General features: G+C 39.4%; 1 protein-coding gene across 1 annotated transcript; it reads left to right on the top strand.

The window, feature by feature from the left end:
- Positions 1–6279: 6279 nt before the first annotated feature.
- On the top strand, positions 6280–15293 carry NPY1R (neuropeptide Y receptor Y1). The gene is made up of 3 exons (XM_081092836.1): positions 6280–6396; positions 12635–13484; positions 13600–15293. The coding sequence occupies exons 2-3, from the start codon at positions 12786–12788 to the stop codon at positions 14056–14058; spliced, it is 1158 nt and encodes a 385-aa protein (XP_080948962.1). The 5' UTR covers positions 6280–6396; positions 12635–12785; the 3' UTR covers positions 14059–15293.
- The last annotated feature ends 3812 nt before the right edge of the window (positions 15294–19105 follow it).

Raw genomic sequence — 19105 nt, 5'->3', positions numbered from 1 at the left:
TAAATAATAAATCGCAATATAGTGTGATAGATGATGTGTTAGAAATATTCTTAGAGTGCTGTAGGAATAAAAATAAGACAAACTCAGCTTATGGGGGTTTTGAGGAGATGGCAAGATATAAAAGAGGGTTTCATAGTTAAGAAGATACTTGAGCTAAATTTTGAGGAATTGGTGAGAGTTAAACCAGCAGATGGAGGGGGTGGGCAAGTAAGAAGTGAGAAAACGGCTTAAACATGAGAGTGTAACATCTAGAGAAGTGCACATAGTTCAGTGTGACTGAAATGTGTGGGAAGTGGCAGAGGATGATGCTGAAAATATTGGTGAAAAGGGACATTGAATTGCACTTGAAGGATCTGGAGAGCAACTAGATGATATAAGCTGGGGAAGGATATGACTGGATTGCTGTGAAAGCAGCTAGTGGTAGAGAGGTCATTTAGTAGAGAAATAAGTAGAGCTTGATGGGTGTGAAAGAACACAATTGAGAGGTATTTAAGGGGTGAAATGAATGAGAAGCTGTACCCAATTGAATCTGAGAGTGAGAGAGGGAAATGCTGGGGACAATTCTAAGATTGGGGCTTGTGGGATACAGATCATGACAGTGACTACGATCCAGTCCACTAGCTGAGAAACACATTTCCAAGGAAATGGGAGGAGATCTGTACTTTAGATCGAGATTTAGGGTTAGGAGCATACCAGCATGTAATTGATGGCAGAGGGTATGATTATAAATTAAGAATGGGGAAAAAAGGAGAAGATTAAGAATGAAATCTCCAGTAAATCTGGGCAATTCAGGTCAATCAAAGAAGGGACAAGACCACAAAAGGCAGTAACACACAGCTTTATTTAGGTGGTCTTGGATGGGGTTGCATGACAGGGAAAGCCTCTCCCGGCAAAAGACCTTCCAGAGACTACAGTGTGGGGCTACCACCCAGAAGGGGGATAGGACAGGGAACTCAGGGAGGAGAAGGGGAAAATAGAGAGGAGGCTTAGGAGTCTAGGTCGGCAAGGTGGGTCGATTTGGCTCAGAGAGCTCAAAGGGCAGCAGTAGATTGGAGTCTTGATGGCTACAGGGTTTGTCTTATCTCTGGGTACGGAAGTAGGCAGGCTAAACATATATTTGTTTGGACTACATTTAAAGCAATTAGATGTGTGAGAATTTGAGTTTGGTGCTGTCTGGCTTTGGGCTAATAATCCTAGCCTGCTGTGAAGGAGTAAAGAATATGGGGACCATTTTAGGCTACTACACAGGTGCCACCTCTGACCCAATTATATAACAGGATCATAGGGAGAAAAACACCTAAGAGGCTGATGGAGATATCTGATCCTGGGGGAGAAAATTGAGGAACAGCCAGTAAGGAAAGAGAAAAGCCTATAGTGTAGAGTTAGTGATGTCAAAGGAAAAGAAGATTCCAGGAGGATAGGATGGTCAAGAGAGTGAAATGTAACATAAAGAACATGTGGAATAAGACTCAGTTGTGTCTATTGGCTTCAGCCATTGATGTCTGAGGCAGACACAGTTTCAGGTGGGCCACCTTTGAGGAGCCAATGAGAGGACAATAAACATACCCTATTCTTGGAGAAGCTACCAGGCAAGAGAAGGCAGCCAGAAAAGCTATGACATGAGTGAGGGAATTACAATGGAAAAAAGTGAACAATTTTGTTTTTGTTTTTATTTTAGTGTTAAGCCAAGAAAATGGAATCCTATATAATAAAAGGCTAATATGCAATTGTCCCCTCAACCAGGAGTTCAACCAAGAGGGAGGGGCTGTCAACCACCTGCAGCCCCTCCCCCCAGTTGGACCGGTCTGATTGGCCCTATCAGGGCTGGCCAGCCGGATCCCACCCATGCATGAATTCATACACCAGGCCTGTAGTTATTGAATAAACAGGTGGTATAGTTATGTTACTGTTGTTTAACAAGCCTCCCCAAATCCCAAAAATCTAGTAGAATGAAAACAACATGGATTTTATGCTCACGACTGAGATGGAGAGCCCAATGATGATGGTTTGTCTCTGTCCTATGATGTTTGGAGTGCCAGCTGGGAAAACTCTGTGGGTTAAAGTGACTCAAAGTCCGGGGCCTGAAACAGCTGTGCTGGAGGATCTGCTGCCCAATTGAGGGATGTAAAAGTTAGGGAGTAAATATACCCTATGGCTTACTAGTATACTCACTTTGGAAGGAAGGGAGGAATCCACTGAGACTGAAGGTATGGGGTAGGAGGCTGGAAGAGAGTGGTAACCATTTGAAATATCTTGTAAGGGAGAAATTGGGAGTCACCCAAGTGCAAGAATTTCAAGGTAATATTTGAGGCTCAAGTCAGGGTTTGAAATTATAGTTGTAATAATCTGTGCAACTTCCCCTACATGCTATGCTAGCAGCTAAGTAGTCTCCTGGGTTGAGAAGAGTCAGATTAAGCCAGAGCCCATTCTTGGATATTTATCCTCTTCCTAGATTTATATGTATCTCGGGAAAGAAAAGCAACAGCTAGACCTTAAACAAAGGAATGAAGAGAGGATAACTTACCTAAGCAAAGGGATACCTGGGAACACTTCATACCACCTCTGTGCCTATTAGCGATCTTATTTAGGGCACATAAGGAATATTTTTGCTATCTTTGGGAGAAATTGCCCTATCTCAGGAAGTGCTGCATTGTGAAGGGGCCTGGTACCAATCTCAAGCCTGAGAATTCAGAGGTGGGAGTGGGTTGGGGAGTGGGAGTGAGGCAAGATGAACAGTGAGAGATGCTTGGCACAGATGGTGGAAGGTTCAGTGGTAGCATTCATACTTTCCCTTTTTAGCAGCCAATCCTACTGCACATCTCTTTGGAAAGAGATATGAAGGAAATAGTAATAATTATAACTTAAAAACAACAACAATAGTGAAAATGCCAAACGTCTTTTCATTAGGCATGCAACAGATACAAAATGCTACACTTTTGTAAAATAGCATTATACTTTTGTTGAATGTCCAAAGGGTGTCTGGCAAGATGAGATCTGCAGGGAAATGTTTGGATGTTTACTAAATAATTTTTAATATCCCAGTCCTCTAGAATCTTTTTCTGACAGTTTTAAAACAAATGCTCTAAATTTATAGCCTATGTAACCAAATGAGAACTTTTGTTCAAGTGCATTCCTATTTACAATCAAGAACAAATCCATAAATAGCAGCTGGTGTCTTCTACACTAGTAAGTTAATTGAATTGTTTGTCTATGTACTTGTACACTACCATTTTAACTACATTGTTATTTCTTTCTGCTAGTTAATTCTCTCAAAAAGACAATTGAGTAAAGTGATTGTATACACTATATGTACAAAGCAATTTGGTGAAAGTCTTTACTGACTACATTTCAAAGATTCTAAGATGAGGATTATTTATTTAACATTTTAATACTCTACCTTTGAGATTAATTTACAATTAAATGTATGTTATTGCTGTACTGGAAGCATTCTTTTTCTTTCTTAGTGGTCCATAAAATAACATTGCAACTTATATTTCATAGGATTAAACTTTCAAAGAAATGCAGTAGGGAAGTCACAGAAAGAAAGGAAAACTGGCACATAATTAATTCATAGAATGTGAACTGACTCATCAATATGCTGCATAGTAAGTTCTACCCCAGTGGAATTTCTCCCTTATCAATATCATCTATATTCTAGTTTCCCAGTTACATATCCAGTTACATACCTATTGAGATTTTTCTGAATGATAATTTATTATGATTTTCCCATTCCAAGCCCTAATAGCATTTCAGGAACCTTAACCTTCCCAGCAGAACTTACCAGGTGATCAATAGAGCAATTGCAATGAATAAATTTTTATACCAAGTATAGTGACACACCTTTATCTAGACAATTAGTGAGTCATGGAATTTAAAAGTTAAGCCCATTTGTAAAAGATAAAACTAAGATCTACACAGATTCAACGAGTAGATTCTATCCCTCTGTTTAAATGACAGAACAAGATGATTGCCCAAGAGGACATGAGAATAGGTCATTAATTATCCTAGTCATGGTTTATAAGGTCAGGCTGTCATGAAATTTCAGAAGGAAACACACACACAAAAAAATGCAAACAATTCTCTCTCCCTAGCAAAGGTTTTTATTTGGTTTAATTCCTAAATAGAAAGTTATATGACTGACCACTTAAGAGGAGGAAAAGAAATTATCTTTATTTAATATATATCTTCTCTTCAACACATCTGTTGACATGTATCTTCTGAGGAACTCAGACTATTTTATTTTAAACTTTCCAAGATTATATTATAAGAATATCTTACATTATATTTGATGATTTTACTATGCTTTATTTTACTATTTTACACGTTGGAAAGAATACTTACTAAATTATATATTCCTAGAGAATTAAATGATTTTGCTGTTGCTGAGGAGCATTTCAAAACTTCGGTTTGTACCATTAAATTTGACATAGAAAAAGTCCTTGAGACCAATAATCTTTCAAAGATGGGTATTTGATATGACTATCTCAAGAATGCAGCTGTATAAATTTGCCTTTGGGGGACACTTTATAAAAATTAAGTTTATAAGGTGACAAAGTACATTCTTACAGACATGCTTTTATTAGTATTCGGGGGGGGGGGAAGGAATGTGTCCAAATTAGGGTCTCAAATCCAAAATACTTGCTGATAAAGCAAAAATGTTTAATAAAACGTGTTCTTCATAGAGAATTAAATTATTTCATTTGTAATTCTTGCAATAGGCTAAAATTCGCCAATTTGATGATCAACACCTTGGGATAAACTTGCTTCTAAGAACAGAATGTGACTTAAATGGAGTGAACAGAGGTGAGTGGAAACATAAATGAGTTATTGCTCTTTAAAAGAATTGAAATTCCTAAATTATGCCTTAATTTTCATCCTTGATAAAAAGAAGAAAAAGGAAAATATATATTATACCGTATTATTCTGTTTAACCATTAATGGGACATTTCTAAATGTATTCTCATATTATAGTACATTTATTACATAATTACGATATTTTAATTCTTGATCATGTCTCTTCCCAACTATATAAAAATGCCTAATGACAACTTGCCAATGAAAAAGCTTTCCTGCAACAAAAAGGAGAGATTGTGTACATCATTCTGTATAAATGAGTTATGGCTTATCTTGAGTTGTAAATAGTGTTTATTCAGCCTAACAACCAGGAAAAGAAAACATTTCTTAACAGTGTCTTGGAATTTTGTTTAGTTTTTAGTTTTGAAGACAGAATGCAATCATAGTAGTTGTGCAATAAAACCTTTATATAAACCCCTAGGCAGTGTCCTATATCTTTATTCATAAGACTTTAGTTTTTGACAGGTTGATTTGGAAAAAGTTTTATTCATCTACATCAGTAAATAATTGGGGTGTGTGAATGACACAGCTTTGACTTTTCAAACTAGAACAGAACTGTGTGAAACATCTGAGAGCAGCAGACCATTAATTAGCCTGAATCATTGGGCACCATGATGGTTCTGCACCATCCATGCTCTGTGCACATTCAATTCTTTTCTTCCTAATGTTCAGTACAGTTGTAGAGTAAGCACCGAGGAAATGGCATTAACTCTTTGACCACCCTGGAAATGTTCCGTTCATCGTGCTCCCCGAAAAAAAAAAAGGCAGCCAGACTGTGGGAACAAATCGGACTCAATGCATTTTCTCAGTGGAAAGAAAGGTGGAGTAAAAGACCAGATTCTCCATCCCATTTGCTTCTTGTGCTTTTTTTAAAGTCTTCTCTTCACTTTTAAAATGAGGGGGGGGAAACGTCGGCACGGGCATAAGAAACATTTGAACGTCACAAGAGAAAGCAAGAAACATATAGAGGCATGTGGTGGCTGTGAACTTCATGCTTCCTCTTCCCGTCAATAGTCAATGACAACCCCTTTCATTCTTGAGCGGGGCTTGGGCGCCGGGCTTTCCGAGTATAACTTCGGCCACAAGATGGCACCGACCCGCAAACAAAGGAGCGCAGTGGCACCGACTTGTTAATGCCCTGCAAATTGCCTGGCCTTCGCGGCGGCCAGGACCCTGCGGGGATGAGCGCTTACTTCCTCCACATCCCGAGTCTGTGTCTAACAGTGTGCGCCTCTGCCGAACAACGTGAGGATTCAATTGCATTTCTTTCCGGAATGCCTAGGAAACGCACCCCCGAGGTGCACACCCAAGGTTAGGTGTTTGTCGGGGGAGCTCCGGGCGCACGCCGGGGGCGAGTCACGTGACCCGGGGATGAGGTGGAGTTCGGCTTTAAGGGGGCGTCTCTGCTGATCTCCATCAGTCTTTAGGATTTGAGCGAGAGAAATACCAGCGGTTCTTTTCTCCCCTCCCTGCTTGCTCCCTTGCATAGCTATCCTTTTCCCGCTTCGATAAACAGCGGGGAAAAGACTAATTCGACAGAGGGTAAGTTTCAAGTTTACACCTTTTCAGGGACTTGAGAGAAACCGCTCACTGATGGAGTGAAGGGTGGGAGAGGAGGAAAAAGCCCGCGGGAGCCCGAAATGGGCTCCGGGCTCCGAGGTGGGCGAGGAGTCTGCCTTTTTGTTCAGGTCCCGGTGCGGGCAGGTGCAAGGTGCTTCGAGAGACCTGGCAATTCCAGGACTCCGGCCGCGGTTAGGGACGTGGATACCCGGGACTTGGCGCATCCGCGAGCCGGGCTCCCGAGGATTTCTGGACGGGGTCCGAGTTCCCCTCTCCTCGGGTTCTCCGAGGGGGTGGGCAGGTGCTCTAGTGATCTTCCCCGCACCTTGCTCCTCGGCCGCATTTTTCTGGAGCCTCTGCGGGTGGCTGCACTGGAGTTTTCGCGGAGGAGCCAACACTTGGATGCTCTGGGGAGGGTGCGTTTGGCGGGCCATCCTGCTTAGACCCCCTCCCTCGGCACGGGGGGCAGGGGAGGAGGGCTCCAGCTACTCCCTGGGACAGTTGGGGGTCCCTGCGACTGGGCTGGGATGGGGATGGGCTCCATCCCCATCCCAAGCTGACCCTGCGCTCCAGCCCTCTCTCCCCATTTCCCAGTTCTCATCGTCTAACTCCTTAGCTGCATTGAGAACAGTGATGGTGGGAGCCTGGCTGGGTTGGAAGATTGGGCTGAATGAAGGTGGAGGTGGCTTAGGAATGAATGCCCCTGTGGTCCCCAGGTAGACTGGAGAGAGGCTATGGTTTTAAGGGCTGATGTTGGGCGGAAGAGAACTGACCCAGTGTGGACTCTGCTCGTTTGCTTTTAGTTAGATTGGATGTTTTCTGTTTTGCCAGCCTCCATCATCATCGGCAGAGTTCTTCCCTAATAGATGTATGGCAAATGTGTGTGTTGGGGGGTGGGGTGGGAGTTAGAAATGAGGAAAACTGGGGGCAATTAACCTAGTTACACAATATAAAAACGGTGGGCGCCTAAGAGCAGGGAGTGTTCTTGGACATCCCCCCTCCCCCCCTTTTTAAAAGAGCTCTCAGATTTGCCATGCCCACCTGCACCCTAGGGGAAAGGGTAGCTGGCTAGGTGGCATACAGGCCTGGGGAAGTGCGGAGCTTGTCTGTCTGTCTGTCTGTCTCTCTGCTTGGATAGAAACCGTAGCTGTCAGTTCCAAGACTCCAGGCTGTCTCCTGATGAAGCAAGAGAGAACAGAAAGCTATCCAGCTCAGTTCCCCACCCATGACTATCGATCAGAGCCTTTTGGTGGGTGACTGTGGTTTATCAGTCTTCCTTATTCTTTTAAGGCAGCTGTCTGTTGAACAAGCCCTCCTTGGAGAGGAAGGAACAGAGAGTTATGTAACTTATGGAGTTAAACTTGCAGTAACTTTGGGAGGCTGCGTGTGCGCGACTGATATTTCTTTTCCAAAACAGATGAGGTGAACAGCCAGTTCTGAGACCATGAACTACATTTATCTGCCGCAGGCTATGAAATGCAGAAAGCTGTGCTTTCAGGTAGTAGCAGCACTAAGAACAGCAAGGAAGGGGTGAAAGGCCAGTGTTCTAATAGGGAGGGAGAAAGAAATGTCCGTTTGGAAAGGGGCTAATTTGCCAACTGGTGAAGTATGTGGTGTCTCTATTTTGTCTGTAAATGCACATGGTAGCTATGAGATTAAACAATCTTGAATTTTTGCAGTATCTGTAGTTGCATACCTTATTTTAGAAATATATGTTGGAATAATAAATATTAAAGTATTTTTTTGCAAAGATAATGTATGTAAATCCTTTCTCTCCTAGTATTGTTTTCTGACGATTACTTTTTCTTGAAATTATACTAAGGTAGGCTGAAAATATACATTTTACTCAATGGGGAACTGTTTTATCCAATTGGAATGACTACCCAACAATTCACTTAGCAAAGGAGGCTTGCAAATACTTAAAAAATAGTTTTCATTCTCTTTCTAGCTAAGTTAACTTCTTAGTAGGAACAATGCTATTCCCCACAGGAAATGTCCATCAAATATAAATTTAAAGATATTAAAGTAGAGTTTCAGTATATTTACCTAAAATCACTTGTGCCGTAGCCCGTTTGCTCACTGGATAGAGCATCGGCCGGGGGACTGAAGGGTCCCAGGTTCGATTCCGGTCAAAGGCATGTACCTTGGTTGCAGGCACATCCCAGTAGGGGGTGTGCAGGAGGCAGCTGGTCGATGCTTCTCTCTCATCGATGTTTCTAACTCTCTATCTCTCTCCCTTCCTCTCTGTAAAAAATCAATAAAATATATATTTTAAAAATAAAATAAAATCACTTGTAAGAAGGCTATCTTTGTAGCCCACACATTGTTATAGTTTAATAAATGTTTGCATTCATTCCCATATGTATTGAAAATGTCCATTTTCCTTCCTTTCCTCTGCCAACACCTTGGTCTGCACCTTCATTATCTCTCACCTGGATTAATGCACTAGCTTCTTAATGAATCTCCCTACTTCTCTTCCCTGTTCTTAAGTCTGTTGAAAACAGCAGCTAGAGTAACAATTGTAAAACAAGTTACGTAACTTCATGCCGTTATTGAAGACTCTCCAGTGACTCCTCATCTTTCTCAGAGAAAAAGTCAAAGGCTGTCCCATGGAATAGGTCCCTACACCATCTGTTCCTCCTCTGTTTACCTTTTCCAGTGCTATTTAGCACACCCGGTGTACAGCCTTAAGGATTTTACATTCCATCCATATGGGATGCAATCCGTGAGATCTCTGTATGGCCTCCTCCCATCTTCTCAGGCAAGTGGAGGCCTTTCCTACCACCCAGGAATAATTGCAATTCCCAACAATTCTAGTTTCTCTTCCTTGATTTAGTTTTCTCCATAGCACTTATTATCATCTGGCATAGTTTGTTTGTTTGTTTATTTTTGTCTTTCTCTGCCCACAAGACTAGAAACTCAATGAGAATGTCACAACTGTTTCCACTAAAACCATGTCTGACACAAAATAAGTGTTCAATAAGTATTTATTGGATGAATGAATTTTCCTTTTTAACACAAAGTGGAACATTTTTTCCTACATACCTGACCTAACTAAAAAAAAAATCTATTGGCCTTGGCTGGTGTGGCTCAGTTAGTTGGGCATTGTCTCATTCACCAAAAGGTTGCCAGTTTGATTCTTGGTCAAGGCTTGTGGCCAGGTTGTGTAGGAGGCAGCTGATCCATGTTCCATTATCACATTAATATTTCTCTCTCTCCCTCTCCCTTCCACTCTCTCAAAAAATCAATCAGAGCCCTGGCTGGTTTAGCTCAGTGGTTAGAATATCGGCCTGTGCATGGAAGGGTCCCAGGTTCGATTCCCTGTAAAGGGCATGTACTTCACATGCAGGTGCCCCAACCCCAGTAGGGACATGTGGGAGGGACATGTGGGGGAGGCAACCAATTGATGTGACTCTCTTACATTGATGTTCCTCTCTCTCTCTCTCTCTCTCTCTCTCTCTCTCTCTCTCTCTCTCTCCCCCTTCCACGCTCTCTAGAAATCAATAGAAAAAATATCCTCAGGTGAGGAGTAAAAAAAGTAAAATAAAATGGATAAATAGAAATAAAAATCAATAAAGAGAAAAAAATTTACAGTCTATTGAATTAGCATCCACTCTGCTTGTAAAAAGATGGATGGAATTCAGCTACTGGTGTTAAGACTAATTCAGAGAAGAACCTGCTCCAATCATTCATCTGCTGTCAGTCAACTCATAATTATCCTTAATCTAATATTTGCAAGGCACTATGAGGTATGCAAAGTACCTACCCAAAAAAGTTTATATTATAATTGAGAGGAACCAATTAAGGATTTGAGGGACTAAATGACACTTTGAAAGATGGGTAGACTTGGATTGGTAATGAGACAGAATAACCAGCAAGAGGAATGGCAGAGGCAAAGGTTGTAGATGTTAAAACAAGCAAAGAGCACTGGTGGACTGTGAAGAGACTGGCCTACCTGGAACAGAGCTCTCATAATGGGGTTATTAGAGCAAGGAGTGCAAAGCAGAAGAGAGTGAGAATGTAGAGGTCTTCAGGCTGAGGCATGTACTCAATAGTTCAAATCTCATACCTGGGTACTCATTCACCTGGTGATACTCAGTGAGAGGGAGCCATGAGAAGTCAGAGAAAAAAGAGGACATATTTTCCTATTCAGCTATTTTTACTTTTAATAATGAGAAAAACTCAATATATTTAACATTAGAAAACCTAATGTTAAATATCTTGGTAACATGAAGCATGATGCAAAGTTTTCTTGAGTTCTTTTTTTAAATTATTGTTTAAAATTGTTGATATGTTTTTATGTATTTCAGAGAGAGCAAGGGAGACAGAGATAGATTAAACGTTAATGATGAGAGAGAATCATTGATCGGCTACCTCCTGCATACCCCCTAACTGGGGATTGAGCCCAAATCCTGGGCATGTGCCCTGACCAGAAATCAAATTCTGATCTCCTCAGTGCTCAACCACTGAGCCACACCAGCCGGGCTTCTTGAATTCTTAAGAAAGGCATTTCCAAACAATTTTTAAATTAGTACTTGTTTTTTCAAGGTTTGTTTTCAGAAACCTGGAGGCAGGTGATTCTCTCTTGCCTTTGGCATTCTTGAGAGCAAAATTGTGATTACCACCTAAGTTTAGGAGTCATTACAGGTTGTTGCATAGAGGAGAGAAGAACTATATTTCTAATAACATTCACAGTTGAAATCATTCCTAGTCTTTAATACTTTCTCACATAATGTTAGCAACCTTTATTTTTATTACTTTTGTCTTATAAATTCAAGTTGTGGTTGTAAAATAAAAAACACTCCACATCCTAGAAAGCAAAACACTTCAAGTAAAAGTTCATTGGAGACACCACTTAAAAGGCAAACATATTGTTGGTTCATTAAATGTCTTATCTTTTTAATGGAAGTAAATCTACCTGATTTCCTTTATTGTCTTCACATAAGCGAGAAATAAACAAAACTTCCTTTCTTAACACAGGCACAATGGCCTGTTCGTTGACATGAGAAATCTCATGTCATAAATTTACTTAATAATCTAGGGTAAATCAAATTTTTTTTTCAAAAGGAGTTTTTAGTCTTTACAAAACTATGGTCTGTCATTTGTTTTGTTGGTAAAAATGCTGTGAAGGATCAAAATTATAACCAAAATTAGATCCTGCATTGTATCTGTATACAATCTAGAGGGAAGGGAGGATATTTATAAAAATAGAACCTTAGACATCCTTTGAAAGCTTCTGACATATTAATAAACTCATACAATCTTACAGTTAGAAAGAACATCAGAGCTATCCTACACAAATGCAAGAACCAGAAAATCTTACAGGTAGTAGTCATACTGTAAACTTGGGTGTATAGACACTTGCTACATTTGCAGGCAGTTCATTCCATTTTATTAAACATTTGTTCCTCATAATGATGTGAAATTTGTTTTCTTTTAATATAATATACTTCCTTTTGTTCTACTTCTAAATTGTACATTTAGATATAATTTTCAAAGCTCAGTTTCTTATGCCAGATGCTACTCAGTCAAATATGAGAAGACATCTATACCATTCCTGTTAAGTTTTTTCTGGATTACACATCTTCTATTCCTTCAACAGCCCTTCGTATGACAAGGTTTCTTGATGTTTCACTGTATTAATCATTTCTTTTTTAATATTTTTGTGTTAAATAATGTCTGCCTTAAAGAGAAGTTCAGTGTATGATAGAGCTATTATTACAACTTGATCTCCACAAGAATTCTTTCATTTCTATCATAAGGGAAAGGATTAGGTAGTTTTGTTTTTGTTGGGTTTTTTTTCTTTGCTTATTTCATGTATTTTTCTTATGTCTCAAGCTGTGCATTAAGTTGGTTGTTATATATTCATATTCTTCATGTTTAGGAATGTGCTGATAGTACTGTTTATATTAAGATTTTGAACATGAGATTTACATACACCTTACTAATATACAGACCACTCACTATGTTTTGCTGCAACTCAATGTGTAAGCACATCCAATGAAAAATTTTGAGATTTTTTTTTGCACTGTGGCTACTATTTTTATTTTTTTATGTTTTTAAGATACTTCACTGGGCTACTATTTTTAAAGATATTTATACAAATTTCATTTTGTTTATTTATTTCAGTGTCTTCACTTTAAACAGTGCTATAAGTTAGAATTCATTTTGCCTGCCCTCAATAAAATTAGTAATGCAGTTGGTCATTTTCTCTTTACAGATTGTTCAGTTCAAGGGGATGAAGAATTCAGAATAATTTTGATAAGTGGATGCCAATATGGGGAATAAGAATAAGCTGAACATTTGATCTACTTTGAAGAAACATACTGTCCATTTGTCTAAAGTGGTTGATAATAACCAAACCAATCAAAATGAATTCAACAATAGTTTTCCAGGTTGAAAATCATTCCATCAACTATAATTTTTCAAAGAATAATTCCCAGTTTTTGGCTTTTGAAATTGATGATTGTCATCTGCCTTTGGCCATGATATTTACATTAGCTCTAGCTTATGGAGCTGTGATTATTCTTGGGGTCACTGGAAACTTGGCCTTGATTGTAATCATCTTGAGACAAAAAGAGATGAGAAATGTTACCAACATCCTGATTGTGAACCTTTCGTTCTCAGACTTGCTTGTTGCCATCATGTGTCTCCCCTTCACATTTGTCTACACAATAATGGACCATTGGGTTTTTGGTGAGGCGATGTGCAAGTTGAATCCTTTTGTGCAATGTGTTTCAATCACTGTGTCCATTTTCTCTCTGGTTCTCATTGCTGTGGAACGACATCAGCTGATAATCAACCCACGAGGGTGGAGACCAAATAATAGGCACGCTTACATAGCTATTGCTGTCATTTGGCTTCTTGCTGTGGCTTCTTCTTTACCCTTCCTGATCTATCAAGTCATGACAGATGAACCACTCAAGAATTTTACACTTGATGGCTACAAGGACAAATACGTATGCTATGATAAATTCCCATCGGAATTTCATAGGTTGTCTTATACCACTCTCCTCTTGGTGCTGCAGTATTTTGGCCCACTCTGTTTTATATTTATTTGCTACTTCAAGGTAAGAAAATTCCTCCCTCTCTCACCATTTCCATTTTTTATCTTCTTTCGAAAGAATTCTTCATTAAATGAGTGCTTCTGTTTGAACTCACTTTTTTCCCCCCTTCCCTCTATAGATATATATTCGCTTAAAAAGGAGGAACAACATGATGGACAAGATGAGAGACAACAAGTGCAGGTCCAGTGAAACCAAAAGAATCAACATCATGCTGCTGTCCATTGTGGTAGCATTTGCAGTCTGCTGGCTGCCTCTTACCATCTTTAACATTGTGTTTGATTGGAACCATCAGGTTATTGCTGTATGCAACCATAATCTCTTCTTCCTGCTCTGCCACCTCACTGCAATGATATCCACTTGTGTCAACCCCATATTTTATGGATTCCTGAACAAAAATTTTCAGAGGGACTTGCAGTTCTTTTTTAACTTTTGTGATTTCCGGTCTCGGGATGATGACTATGAGACAATAGCCATGTCTACCATGCACACAGATGTTTCCAAGACTTCTTTGAAGCAAGCAAGCCCAGTCGCATTTAAAAAAATCAACAACAACGATAATGATCTGAAACTGCTGTAGCCTATGGTTCCAACTCACATCTGTTTCGAAACAAGCACAACCGGCAATATATTTTATTGCCTGCTCAACCAACGAATGGGGTTGAACTCATTGAGGAAAGGTGAAGGTCTTCCTGTGTTGATTTTCACTGCTTTTCTTGTAGTTGTCACAATTACATTGGGGGGGAAAAAAATGTATGGGCTTTGGAATCTTCTGATAAAAGTTTTGACCAGACATCCTTGAAATGCTTTTTGTAAATTTATGCATATACTACAAAAACTTTTTATATTGTATTTGTTGGAGTGAACTTTCTTTAAAGTATTACTACTAACAACTTTAGAAGCACTACATCTGATATTCTCATTACATTCTTGATTAGATTGTCACTAGATTGGATGATCCTGATGTAATGATAGGCATCATTTCAGTCTGTTACAGAGGTGACAGCATGCAAATAGCATCCAGGATGTGGAGGTAAAAGAGAGTCTATGTCTTGGCATACCTATAGTCTAAAGTCATTCAGGAGTTATTTGTATGTTTTTTTTAATTTTAAGCAGGATTTAATTTGCTTCTAATTATCACTTACACAAGTATACTTCTCTGTGAATACAGTGGGGGATTGGGTCACCCACAAGAGTTAAGTGGGAAAACAGTTCCCTAACTTTAAAAATGTTTTGGTACCCAACAATCAAAGGATTTCAAAGTAATTAGTTTGAATTATATTTATTTGAATTGATGGTCAAAGGGTTTTCCAGTCTTCACAAACTGTTCAGTATTTGCAAATTGCCAAGCTTTCTAGCATAAATACACCTGCAATTCAAAAAGCATTTACAGCTTACAATTTATAAAAACACTAAGTGTATTTACCATATATCAGTGTCCATATAGTATTTCATTTTTACTTTTCAACGTCCATCTTCAAAAAAAGACACCAAGATACAATGTTAAAAGAATGTTCACCCTGGCTAGCAGGGATAAATACCTGAAAGCTGAAAACACTTCATATACCCCATGTTGATCTGTATAAACTATGTGGAGTCTTTTAAATAATGCACTATATAGAATCTTGAGTAGCTGTGTCATGTTAATACACTTAATTTCATGTATCCTGTAATCATGATTGAGCCTCAGAATCATTTAGAGAAAAGATATCTTAAAGAACAAGACATATCTTTGATGTAGTATACACACAAAGTATTAAATGTGTTTATTTTAGAAGGGTAGACATTTTCTTTATTAAAATTGTTTTTGCTTTTTCTGAGTCTCTTTTGTGTTTCTCTGCAGCTTATTTTCTTCTTCTTTTTTGTGGTTTGCTTCTTCCCTCCCATGGTGTTCCCATAGCATCCTATATCTGCTTGAGAATGAAACATTTTCTACACTGTGGTATAACCACTGATGGCCCAGACTTCCTTTGCTTCTTGAAGACAGGACAGTCTTACATGAGTCTATGTCCCCACTGCATCGAGCACAGTGACAGGTACTTAGAAGTTTTTAAATATATATTTCTAAAACACACACATGAATAAGTAATGACCAAATTCCCTTCTCATTTATGAGCATATTGACTTTATATCCTGACATTTACTTGGACTCGTCCTCCTAAGTTCATCTTTACCAAGGAGGTGTTTTCTCTTTTATTAGTTATTTTCCCGCTAAACTAAGCAAAAAGGACAACAGTGTAGATTTTAGAAACTTGAATGATTTGTCATGTAAGTCAAGCAAATAGCAAACCTTTAATATTGAATGTAACCTGAATCCAAATTATGCCCAAGAATGACTTTTAGTTAACTGAACAAGAAAAAAATTCTAAAACGAACTTTGAATATATAATGAAAAAAATACAGTTTTTCTTACCAAAACCTGGAATTTAAACTACGTGATGTTTTTCTGCTTTGAGGGTTTAACAGGAAATATTGTCTTTCTCTACTTAGGTGCTACTTGAGAAAAGCCTTAATACATAGGTGCTTTTTTGTAAGCATGTTTGCTAAAATGGCCATTTCTAGGATTTTCATTCAGCTGTGTAGGCTGCTGATTCCTTAGCTTTACACAATTAATGAACTGAATATCAAATTCTTCTCTTTTATCCAAACCTGTAGACAAACTGTTAGTAAAGTCTAGGGTCCATAACAAATCCATTGTAATTCATGAAGAAATAAATGCCCATGTTAACTACAAGCTACAGAACCACTGGATTTTCATAAATCCAAGAACAAAAGTAAACTATTGACTTAATACAAGAGCATAATTATAAGGTAACATAAGTTCAGAATAAAACGATCATAGCTAGAATTGTTAAACACTCAGTATGTGCTAAGTACTATGTCAAGTCCTTAAGTATCTCTGAGGATGTGTGACTAATATTTGGCCACTTCACGTAAGAGGAAACAGAAGCTCAAGTTGAAAAATTTGAGCTGCACACTGAGCAACAAGTGGAGCAGAAATCAAATGCAGGTCTGTTTAGTGCAGTGATGGCGAACCTTTTGAGCTCGGCGTGTCAGCATTTTGAAAACCCTAACTTAACTCTGGTGCCGTGTCACATATAGAAATTTTTTGATATTTGCAACCATAGTAAAAGAAAGATTTATATTTTTGATATTTATTTTGTATATTTAAATGCCATTTAACAAAGAAAAATCAACCAAAAAAATGAGTTTGTGTGTCACCTCTGACACGCGTGTCATAGGTTCGCCATCACTGGTCTAGTGTGAGTAAATGAATCAATGAGCTGAACCTAAGATAGTTTTAGAAAATATTTTATTTTATGTCTTTACAAGTTACATTATTAGAGCATTAGTGGCTTGGTGCATGGATTCGTGCACATTGAAAGGAAATTAATTAGAAGGTGGCCGATGGGTGGGACTTGCAAGACGGACTGGACATGCCCTGGAGCCAACCTCCCGCAGTCCCTCCCTGGCTGGCCACACCTGGGGTGGCACCACAGCTTGAAGGGCATCTGGGGAGGGACCCCACCTCTGGCAGGTGGGGTCCCTCAGCCTGGCCTGTGGGGATTGGGCTGAAACTGGCTCTCAGACATTCCCCTGGGGGTCCTGGAGTGGAAGAGTTGCTATAGCTGGGCATCTCCTGCGTTCAGCGTCTGCCCCCTGGTGGTCAGTGCACTTCATACTTACCAGCCAGGTTGACTGGTCGCTTAGCCATTATATATATATATATACCATCCACTTCCTTTCTGATTTTAGCTGCCATAGGAAATGGAGTGAGGTGGAAGAGTTGAGAGAAACTGGCCATTATGATTATTTGTTTCCACAATTCCGTTTTGAATTGGAGGATTCTACTTAAAAACAGAAGTTGACTATTCATATTAGCTTTATTATTCATATTATTTATTGTTAACTGGATATTCTCATCTCCTTTTTTATTGCACAACCTTCCAAAGAAATATACATAAATGCATATTATACTGTAATTTCAAAATTTGACAGCCAAATGCATATTTTCCCAATGAAATTGTTTCTCTACACACACAGCAAAAGTGGTAGAAGTGGTGGATTTAAGCTGGGGTTATAAGGATAACTTGGGCCTTGTTCCTTCACTGCAATTCAGTGAGTTTATGGGCACTGCTAAGTCCTTCATCACAGCCAGGCCTGCTTTTCTCAGCAATTTAGGATTCTGCTGGAGAATGTATTGTTCGGCGAGACACGAATTCTTTCACAGGTTCCATATTTTCTTCATCTACTTATCCCTCTGGTCCATCAAACACCACGTTAGATTTAAGAGTCTGAAGCCTTCCAGCTTTCTAGGGCAAATTAATAAGATTTCCTAGATTTCTTTCATTTAATGATTCCTTTATTACATATTTGTGTGCAAGTGTGTGCAACACATTGCATGGGTATAAATACATACACAGAAATGTATAATTCAGCAATGATTTATTGCTACTTATTTCCTGACTTCTTATAAAAACTATCACCTATATAGCACTACAACAACTGCCTTATAAAGAACTACTATTGTTTTCCTCATTTCACAGAGAAGGAAAATGAGGCATAGAGAGGTTATGTAACTTGTCCAATGTCACTGAGCTCCTACATGACACCCAGGATTTAAATCCAGGCCATTTGGGTTCTGACCAGGAGTCTTTAACCTACACTGAAAACCTTCCCAACATGCCATACTGACTGAATTCCCAAACCCTCCCCCTCCAATCTTTCCATTATTGGAATGCCTCAGAACCTCAATATGCAGTCCAGGCCTGCCCCAATTCTAATCAATCTCAGAAGGGTGAAAAGTAGATATTTTTCAAAGCTGTCCTCTGAGTTCTAATACAAATTCCTAATTATGGTAACTTAGGCACAGCTGCAGTATTGAGACACAGATCTCTACCACCCAAGGATGATCAGTGCACACCTGTATTCCTTTTCTCCAGTTTTCTATCTCCTCTGCCTTCCTGGTTTCTACAATCTCTAGTTTTTCTAGTTTTTCTGGTTTCCCAGCCAATGCCTGAGTCATCTTCTAGGATTATTTTCCCAATAATGTTGAAAGCCAATCCACCCTGGCTGCTTGAGACAGTCCCTGCAGGGATGTTTCAAGGAACCTTAAAATGGAGATGAGAAACCGCCCTAGCCTTTGGAATGGAATGGATGGGATTAAGATCAAATAGGATAAATGCAGATGTAAGAAGACAATGGGGGGGGGGGGGGGGAACCTGGCTAGGAGAAGAAAGGTTGTTTCCCCAGGTGGGAATTTTTACCAGTAAAACCTCTTAACTGAGTGTCAGAGGGGTGGTTGGTCGCTTTGATCTTTGCTGGGAGTGACCTCCTTCAGTTATTTCCTTGTAGCTTAGTGGAACAATAGAGTAACCTTTGAATGGAGATGGGAAGCCCCCTGGCCTTTTGAATAGAATGGATAGGATTGGGACCAAATAGTATAAATACAGATGTTAGATGACAATAAAAAAAAAAAGAACCTGGCTATGATGATCACCTGAACACTGCCTCCGTGTCATTCCTTCCTCGCGGACTCCGTCCACACCTTGGGGAACCCCTGGACCCACTGGGGCTGGACCCCAGTACAATAAGTGGGTAGGGTTTGAAAACTAAATGGTTCTTAC

Source organism: Myotis nattereri (assembly GCF_964212035.1).
Source record: "Myotis nattereri genome assembly, chromosome: 5".
Lineage (NCBI taxonomy): Eukaryota > Metazoa > Chordata > Mammalia > Chiroptera > Vespertilionidae > Myotis > Myotis nattereri.
This window is presented reverse-complemented; position numbering and strand designations above follow the sequence as displayed.